The sequence below is a fragment of the Salmo salar genome, chromosome 10 (assembly GCF_965601325.2).
Source record: "Salmo salar chromosome 10, fSalSal1, whole genome shotgun sequence".
Classification (NCBI taxonomy): Eukaryota; Metazoa; Chordata; class Actinopteri; order Salmoniformes; family Salmonidae; genus Salmo; species Salmo salar.
The window spans coordinates 27,304,219-27,314,169 of record NC_138300.1 but is presented as its reverse complement, the minus strand read 5'-3'; the positions used below and the strand labels follow the sequence as shown (position 1 = coordinate 27,314,169).

General features: G+C 41.8%; 1 protein-coding gene across 1 annotated transcript; it reads right to left on the bottom strand.

The window, feature by feature from the left end:
* Window positions 1–4,307: 4,307 nt before the first annotated feature.
* Window positions 4,308–9,172, bottom strand: slc5a9 (solute carrier family 5 member 9). Its single transcript, XM_014216612.2, has 13 exons — window positions 8,993–9,172; window positions 8,661–8,732; window positions 8,302–8,406; window positions 7,970–8,134; window positions 7,781–7,886; window positions 7,609–7,689; window positions 7,233–7,438; window positions 6,932–7,067; window positions 6,705–6,812; window positions 6,367–6,517; window positions 5,540–5,708; window positions 5,206–5,421; window positions 4,308–5,048 (listed from the first exon to the last, which is right to left on the bottom strand). Exons 1-13 carry the CDS (start codon window positions 9,143–9,145, stop codon window positions 4,713–4,715), a joined length of 2,004 nt encoding a protein of 667 aa, XP_014072087.1. The 5' UTR covers window positions 9,146–9,172; the 3' UTR covers window positions 4,308–4,712.
* Between the last annotated feature and the right edge of the window lie 779 nt (window positions 9,173–9,951).

The following is a 9,951-nucleotide window of genomic DNA, read 5'->3' as shown; positions in this document are numbered from 1 at the left end:
ACAGACAGATTACTTCACTTATAATTCACTCTATCACAATTCCAGTGGGTCAGAAGTTTACATACACTAAGTTTGCTGTGCCTTTAAACAGCTTGGAAAATTCCAGAAAATAATGTCATGGCTTTAGAAGCTTCTGTTAGGCTAATTGAAATCATTTGAGTCAATTGGAGGTGTACCTGTGGATGTATTTCAAGGCCTACCTGCAAACTCAGTGCCTCTTTGCTTGACATCATGGGAAAATCAAAAGAAATCAGCCAAGACCTCAGAAAAGAAATTGTAGAACTCCACAGGTCTGGTTCATCCTTGGGAGCAATTTCCAAATGCCTGAAGGTACCATGTTCATCTGTACAAACAATAGTACACAAGTATAAACACCATGGGACCACGCAGCTGTCATACCACTCAGGAAGAAGACGCGTTCTGTCTCCTAAAGATGAACGTACTTTAGTGAGAAAAGTGCAAATCAATCCCAGAACAACAGCAAAGGACCTTGTGAAGATGCTGGAGGAAACAGGTACAAAAGTATCTATATCCACAGTAAAACGAGTCCTATATCAACATAACCTGAAAGGCCGCTTAGCAAGGAAGAAGCCAATGCTTCAAAACCAACATAAAAAAGCCAGATTACGGTTTGCAACTGCACATGGGGACAAAATCATACTTTTTGGAGAAATGTCCTCTGGTCTGACGAAACAAATATAGAACTGCTTGGTCAAAATGACCATCGTTATGTTTGGAGGAAAAAGGGGGAGGCTTGCAAGCCAAAGAACACCATCCCAACCGTGATGACGGGGGTGGCAGCATCATGTTGTGGGGGTGCTTTGCTGCAGGAGGGACTGGTGCACTTCACAAAATAGATGGCATCATGAGGGAGGAAAATGATGTGGATATAATGAAGAAACATCTCAAGACATCAGTCAAGAAGTTAAAGCTTGGTCGCAAATGGGTCTTCCAAAAGGACAATGACCCCAAGCGTACTTCCAAAGTTGTGGCAAAATGGCATAAGGACAACAAAGTCAAGGTATTGAAGTGGCCATCACAAAGCCCTGACCTCAATCCCATAGAACATTTGTGGGCAGAGCTGAAAAAGTGTGTGCGAGCAAGGAGGCCTACAAACCTGACTCAGTTACACCAGCTCTGTCAGGAGAAATGGGCCAAGATTCACCCAACTTATTGTGGGAAGCTTGTGGAAGGCTACCTGAAACGTTTGACAATTTAAAACAATTTAAAGGCAATGCTACCAAATATTAATTGAGTGTATGTAAACCTCTGACCCACTGGGAATGTGATGAAATAAATAAAAGCTGAAATAAATCATTCTCTCTACTTTTATTCTGACATTTCACATTCTTAAAATAAAGTGGTGATCCTAACTGAACAGTGAATTTTTACTATGATTAAATGCCAGGAATTGTGAAAAACTGCATTTAAATGTATTTGGCTAAGGTGTATGCAAACTTCCGACTTCAACTGTACATATGAGATGGGTAATGCAATATGTAAAAACAATTTAAAAGTGACTAAGATACCGTAGAATAGTGTGGAGTGCAGTTTCTACATGTGAGATGAGTAATGCTAGATACGGAAACATTATTAAAGTGGCTAGTGATCCATTTCTAAAAGTGGCCAGTGATTCCTAATCTATGTCTTATTGGTAGCCACCTCTCATATGCTAGTGATGGCTGTTTGTTTAGCAGTCTGATGGCCTTGAGATAGAAGCTGTTTTTCAATCTCTTGGTCTCAGGTTTGATGCACCTGTACAGACCTCAGTGGCTCGGGTGGTTGATGTCCTTGATGATCTTTTTGGCCTTCGTGTGGCATCAGGTGCTGTAGGTGTCCAGGAGGGCGGGAAGTTTTCCCCCAGTGATGTGTTGGGCAGACCGCACCACCCTCTGGAGAGCTTTGCGGTTGTGGGCGGTGCAGTTGCTGTACCAGGCGGTGATACAGCCTGACAGGATGCTCTCGATTGTGCATCTGTAAAATTTTGTGAGGATTTTAGGTGTTAAGCCAAATTTCTTTAGCGTCCTGAGGTTGAAGAGGCGCTGTTGTGCCTTCTTCACCACACTGTCTGTGTGGGTGGATCATTTCAGTTAGTCAGTGATGTGTACACCGAGGAACTTTAAGCTTTCCCCCTTCTCTACTGCGGTCCCATCAATGTGGATAGGGGGGTGCTCCCTCTGCTGTTTCTTGAAGTCCACGATCATCTCCTTAGTTTTGTTGACATTGAGTGAGAAGTTATTTTCCTGGCACCACTCTCCCAGAGCCCTCACCTCCTCCCTTTATCGCTGTCTCATCATTGTTGGTAATCAAGCCTACTACTGTTGTGTCGTCTGCAAACTTGACGATTGAGTTGGAGCCGTGCTTGGCCACGCAGTCATGGGTAAACAGGGAGTACAGGAGGGGGCTGAGCACACACCCTTGTGGGGCCCCAATGTTGAGGATCAGCGAAGAGGCGTTGTTTCCTACCTTCACCACCTGGGGGCGACCCGTCAGGAAGTCCAGGATCCAGTTGCACAGGGTGGGGTTCAGACCCAGGGCCTCGAGCTTAATGATGAGCTTGGAGGGTACTATGGTGTTGAATGCTGAGCTATAGTCAATGAACAGCATTCTTACATAGGTATGCATGCTTCTTGTCCAGATGGGACAGGGCAGTGGGCAGTGTGGCGATTGCATCGTCTGTGGATCTATTGGGGCGGTAAGCAAATTGAAGAAATTCTAGGGTGGCAGGTAAGGTGGAGGTGATATGATCCTCGACTAGTCTCTCAAAGCACTTCATGATGACAGAGTTGAGTGCTACTGTGCGATAGTCATTTAGTTTAATTATCTTTGCTTTCTTATGTACAGGGACAATGGTGGACATCTGGAAGCATGTGGGGACAACAGACTGGGATAGGGAGAGATTGAATATATCTGTAAACACACCAGCCAGCTGGTCTGCGCATGCTCTGAGGCCGCGGCTAGGGATACCATCTGGGCCGGCAGCCTTGCAAGGGTTAACATGCTTAAACGCCTTACATCTGCCAAGGAGGAGAGCCCACTTCACTACATCCCCAAATAAATAATGTACTTGTTACCCCATACATTTTCCCTGACACCCAAATGTAGTCTTTACATTTTCAATTCTTAGCAGGGCAGGAAATTGTCCAATTATCACACTTAGCAAGAGAACATCCCAGGTCATCTACGGCCTCTGATCTGGCGGACTCACTAAACACACATGCTTCGTTTGTAAATTATGTGTTGGAGTGTGCCCCTGGATATCCGTAAATTAAAAACAAACTGGTGCAGTCTAGTTTGCTAAATATAAGGAATTTGAAATGATCTACACTTTTACTTTTGATACTTAAATATATTATAGCAATTACATTTACTTTGATACTTAAGTATATTTAAAACCAAATACTTTTAGACTTTTACTCAAATCGTATTTTACTGGGTGACTTACTTTTACGCAAGTCATTTTCTATTGAGGTATCTTAAAGGGCCAGCTTCCCTGTGGAACGCTTGTGACAACTTGTAGACAAATTGAGGCTATTTTGAGGGCAAAAGGGGGTCTGCAACTCAAATAAAATCTTATTGGTCACATACACATGGTTAGCAGACGTTATTGCGAGTGTAGCGAAATGCTTATGCTTCTAGATCCGACAGTGCAACAGTATCTAACAGGTAATATCTAACAAATTCCACAACAAAACTAATACACACAATCTAGTAAAGGAATGGGATGAGAATATATAAGTATAAAATATATGGATGAGCAGTGACAGAGCAGCTAAGATGCAATAGATAGTAAAGAAGATAGTGAAGGATACAGTATACATTATATACATATGAGATGAGTAATGCGAGACATGTAAACATTCTTAAAGTGGCATTATAAAAGTGACTTGTGTTCCATTTATTAAAGTGGCCAATGATATCAAGAATGTAGGTAGGCAGCCGCCTCTCTGTGCTAGTGGTGGCTGTTTAACAATCTTATGGCCTTGATAAAGAAGCTGTTTTTCAATCTCTCTGTCCCAGCTTTGGTGCACCTGTACTGACCTCGCCTTCTGGATGGAAGCGGGGTGAACAGGCAGTGGCTCGGGTGGTTATTGTCTTGCCTTTCTGTGACATCGGGTGTTGTAGGTGTCTTGGAGGGCAGGTAGTTTGCCCCCGGTGATGCGTTGTGCAGACATCACCACCCTCTGGAGAGCCTTGCGGTTGTGATGTTTTGTACACAGATAGCACTGTTGGCTAGACGCACGTGCCAATACCAGTGTGCACACTCGCTATTTAATGCAATATTTGGAAAATGTGATGGAAACCCATTTAACGTGTATTTTTTATTCAGTACATGGGGGATTTAACCGCAAAAGGTATTTTATGTCCAATACGTCATCACGCACCGCCTTTTATGTGCAACAAGTCCATTTGATGGAAACGCATCTATGGTAGGAAAATGTGCATTTTGATTTTATGCGGATTTTAGAATATCCGCATGAAAATCTGTCACCAATTGAATGGAAACCTAACTACTGACCCTGATCAAGGAGTACACATACAGATGACAGTTTTGGCAATAAAAAGTCTAAATCCCAACAACTAAAAACAACATTACCATTATTGTTTGACATTCTAATTGTAAACTAATTAGCATTTTGAGTGTGATCAGTAATTCAATAAACAATATGTGATTCAAGAATATCTATAATCAAAAGGAGAGTTATATTAACTCAGGCAAAGTAGCCCCACATAAAGATATTGATAGAGAGTAGTATGAGGGCGTTAGCGTTGCACACATTCCGCCAGATTGGTTCTTCCTCAATGCTGGTCAGTTTTAACTCCAAGGCATGTTTCTCCTCCAGGGTTAACTTTTTCTTCTCAGGCCCAGACAGCCCACACAGCCACATTCCAGTACGCTTCCAGCATGGCCCGGCCTCCACAGCTGCCTCCTCCCCAACTGTGGGGTCAGGAGTTCTGGGTGGTGTCCTGGGCTTTGTGGTCCATGGGTCATTGAAGTCAATGCGTGGCTCCTTGCTGTGTCTTGTCCACCATGTCAGGCGATGGAGCTGCAGCGGGATTGAAGAGGGGAAGAATGAATAGGTTATAACATGTAACAAAATGTGTACATGTTCTTTTCTTTTAACTGAAATGAATCTCATAAGTAACAGCATATATTTTGCAAGTCAGTTTAATGTTTATGATTAGTACATGTGGCACTCTTACATGGTGCTCTGGAATGGCCGGAGTGCAGAGGCTGACAGCAGTGATGACCAGGCCAGTGAGAGCCAGGAGGATAAGAGCAAAGTACAGGTAGTGGACATCCCTGATGAAGGCTGGCCGTATGTCTATCTCTCCACAAGATGGGGTGCCATACACAAACACCAGCACCATCTGCACCAAGCCAACAGCAAGGCCCACGATCAGACCCCAGAAGGCTCCCTGTGTTAACGGTCATCCACATTGAACGCACACACAAAGGGACAGTGTTTTATATCAAATCTCAACAATGTGCTTTATGACATACAAACAAATAATGGCATGAAACCCTTGATCTGACCTGCTCATTGACACGCCTCCAGAAGATGGCCATGATGAAGACAGCAGTGATGGGAGGAGCCAGGTAGCTGGTGATGGCCTGGATGTAGTCAAACAGCTGTCCACTGTTGGCTGACTGGATAATGGGGATCCACAGGATGCTGAGCACCACCATTACTAAGATGAACACCCTGCATGTGATGACCACAGACAGGAGGTGAGGGTTCTTTCAGTTTAAAGTATTGTATAATGAATCCTGCATTGGTTACTTTTGTTAGGAATCGTTGCCTTACTAAAATAGTTTTAATTTAGAAAAATCCTGATCAAGTTTTCTAGTATGTAAATGTAACCGTATTGAGTATATTCAGCATTGGACTTTGGACCAGAGGTCATGGGTTTGGATTATGGGGCAGGGAAACTTAAATTGCCTCCATAAAACAGACATCTTAATGGGATATATACCTTTAGTCTTGCATTCAAAACAAGGCAATGTTTGCAACAGGGAATCCCACAAAACAAAAAATGCTTGCTCTATCCATTTTGTATTATTGTTAGAGAAAAAAATGATTTCACTTGTTATTTGGGTAAAAATGAAAATTCTTGACACTTTTATTAAGCTGTATAGATTTTGTATAATGTCTTCTGAGGTTTAGTTATGCGATTTTATACTAAGCTTATTATTCACAGGGGACTCAAAGGAATTGTAGCACAAAATACAACAGTGCCTGGAGTAAACAAAAGCAGAACCTGAGGAAGTTGGGCATGTTTAGACACAGCTATTGTCAAACAACTGGCTTTGACTCATGTTTAGAAGACATTGCTGTACATTTCTTTAATGGCGTTACCTACCTGCCCACTACCATGAGTTCTGGCTCGGAGGCCTGTGGCCGGACCCTCTGCCAGATGTCCATGGTGAACAGGGTGCTGCTGCTGTTGAAGATGGAGGTCAGAGAGGACATGAGGGCAGCCATCATTACTGCAATCATCAACCCCCGCATGCCTGGAGAGGATAGACACAGATATAACAGATTGAAGAGTGAAATTGGGCGAGTCAAATTTAAAATACAAACATCCTCAGAAAATTACATAGACACACATACAGTGATGACACATTTGAACCTTTTCAAAAATAGGATCAATAGTAAGTGTGTTTTCAGTGTGTTCACGCGTGTGTGCAGATGTCTTACCAACAGGCATAAGTTCTACCACTAGTTTGGGGTAGGCAATATTGGAGCAGCCCACGGTGGCTCCACAGATTCTTTGGCACTCAATGGGGTCAACACATCCTACCTCATCTGCAGACATAAAGAGACAATATAGTAATACACAGCACATTAACATACTATACAACTTCAGAACAAGGGCAATACCATTGCTGTATATTGGATTTAGTATAGACAAAGTGAGAACTCACTTGGGTAAAGTGCTCTGCTGATCATTCCAGGCATCACGATAAAGAACATGGGCAGGACCTTCAGGTAACCTCCCAGCACAGAGCCTCCTTTGGCATGGGACAGGTTCTTGGCTGAGAGAGACCTCTGCACTATCACCTGGAGCAGGTTAGGACAAGGTCACTTACGTGAGGAAATCTCCCGCCTCAGCAAAAATGTGGGATTCTTCGTAATGGTCTACTGTAACATACCTAAATAACAAGTCAAAATAACACCTTAGACTTGACTGTAATGCAAGTCAACTACAAAAGTTCCTTCTCATACCTGGTCAGCGCACCACACCCAGGTGGCCAGCACCGTGAGGCCAAACAGCAGACCAGGCCAGGGCAGATCCCCCGTCACTGGGTCTCTGAAGATGTGGAAGGCATCGGACCGGGGGAGGTGACATGTAGTGTTGGGCACAGTCAATGTGGGGATGGCCTCCTTGTACTGCTCCAGCAGACCCTCATACCAACCCACTTTGTCAAACGCTAAAGATAAAGTTCAAGGGTCAGTTTGAAAATGAATACAATAAATCATCCAATCATTAATTAATAAAATAATTATATACTATGATACTAAAGTAGTTTTAGACAAATTCAAATGTAGATGTATATACTGTATACCGTTGAACTTATACTATAGAAAACAAAAACAGTACCTATGAACATGAGTACGAATGCGCCTATCACCATGATGACCGTCTGCAAAGCATCTGTATAGATAACTGCTGTCAGCCCCCCTGGAATCAATTAACAGCCAATGGTAATCAATAACAAACAATGCCATGTAATGAATTAATAAATGACTGGTAGATTATGTTGAAAAGTTACCAGCTATAGTGTAGAGGGCAGTTACTAGAAGAAGCACCACTGTGGAGAGATAGAGGTCCCAGCCCAGGGACACTTGAATGAACAGAGCGCCAGAGAAGATGTCTGTCTGTCAGCAGAGGTAACAAGAATATTCAACTAACACCCTGAATTGCCTTATGAATTTTTTTTTTTTTTATATGAGAATCTTACTGATATCTTGGTGAAAATATAGAGGATGAGGGAGAGAACACTCATGTAGATTCTGATGCGCTGGCCCCCAAATCGCTTCTTCAGGTACTCTGGCATGGTTACCACACCAGCGGAGATGTAAACAGGCACAAAGATCCAACCAAGAGCAATGAGGACCCAAGCTGCCTGTGAAACATGAAAGCTTATTCTAAGCTGAAATACTGTGGATAGGTCTTCAAAATAAAGGGTGTCCACCTCCTGATGGAAATATTGCCAAACTGTAATAACTCGATTTCCTCTCCATTGTTTATCATCTTGATGTTTTTTCACAATGCTCTTAACATATTACTTACATTCCATTCAAACCCTCCAACAGCGATGCCTCCTGCTGCTCCAGTGCCAGCTAGTCCAATTAACAAACCACTGCCAACATTACTGGACATCAGAGAGGCCCCAATCTGAGACAGCAGAACAAAATTTACTTCATTTAATACATTTTTATCTTTGGATATAGATAGCTATTATCAGTATCAACTATTTTCACCCAATTGTTTACTGTTATAAAAATAAAATCCTAATTTAAAATAGATAATACTTAATAGTCTGGATCATGATTAACTTTTTATCTAGTTGACATACTAATTTCATCACTAATGTTCAGTTCAATGCATAGAGTTTGAGTTCAGTACCATCAAAATCTCAGGCTACTTACAGGCCACCATGTCATGGATCTTCCAGCCAAGAAGTATCCACCCACTGTCCCACGGTTTGCCCTGACAGAAGACTGCAATAAAGAGTTCATTTACATCATACATCAAACTATACTGTCTGTAGATATTAGTTACAGCAAAGCCTTCTCAATGACATTGCTTTGTACTTCTTATTTAGTCAATATTGCATTTATTTGAACAACAGATTTTGTGAGAGGAAGAATTCTGATGAATTAATCTCCACAGTACTACTTCAGTGTTAGGTCATTGTACCAGTCTGCCCTCTTCATACAATGAAAGCATCCACCAGGTAATAGGAGTGTTTATTACTTACCCATATTCCCACAACAAGAACAAAGACGAAGTATACCACAACCACAACAATATCAAGAGCTTCCAACGCAAACTTTTCATGTAATTCAGGCACAGAAGTCGTTGTCGCAAGACTAGGTGTTGAAGTCATTTTGACGAAAACATAGAAAACCATGTGAACTTTGAGGCTAGCATGAAGCAAGTCAATAATTAATCAGCTTATCAAGACAGTAAGGAACCCCATTCATTGGTCACATATAAACCGGAAAGTCTTCAGAAATACCTATCAGCTTGTAAAGGATGCTTCCTGGAAAGATTTCAGTGGTGACATTTTCCTAAAATCCATAGGATGTGTATGTGTGTGTGCTGTATGCTCTGTTGGACAGCTAACAAACATACTGACTATTATGTTCCAGAACTGGTTTGACAACATTATCTGGGTTAAACAATTATTGAATAATGATGGCCAACTATATGATTATCAAGACTTCATGAGAACACACAATGTTACATTCACTCCTGAGAAGTATCAAATTGTTGTTAGAGCTATCCCTAAAGGTGCTATTATTCTTTTAGGAGAATATAATACTCCAAGTGGAACTGTTGAAGATTTTGTAGCCTCAATACAATTAGAAGGAATTGACATTATAAACTATAAATGTAATAACATGTATATAAGGAAACTATGTCAATATGTTACTATTCCCTCTGCTAAAATGTACTGGAATGCAGCCCTAGGACAAGTGAACTGGAACAAAGTTTCGTTGTTGTCTGGTAAATATTGTATATCTAATAAGGTGAAAGAAGTATCATACAAACTCATTCATAGAATCTACCCTGTTGTCACAGATTAAGTCGTGTAGAGAAGCGGACCAAGGCGCAGCGGAAGTGTGGACACTCATTCTTTTAATTGGTAAATGAAAAAAAAGCATCCACAGGGAAAACAAAACAATGAACGGTACTCACGATTTACAACAGTTT

Coding starts and splice junctions, on each gene's coding strand:
- slc5a9 (XM_014216612.2), bottom strand. CDS start 9,145: ATGGTTTTCTATGTTTTCGTCAAAATGACTTCAACACCTAGTCTTGCG. Junction 5,709..6,366: donor GAACTCATGGTAGTGGGCAG/GTAGGTAACGCC, acceptor CATCACATGCAG/GGTGTTCATCTTAGTAATGG. Junction 5,422..5,539: donor GGAGGCGTGTCAATGAGCAG/GTCAGATCAAGG, acceptor CCGTTAACACAG/GGAGCCTTCTGGGGTCTGAT.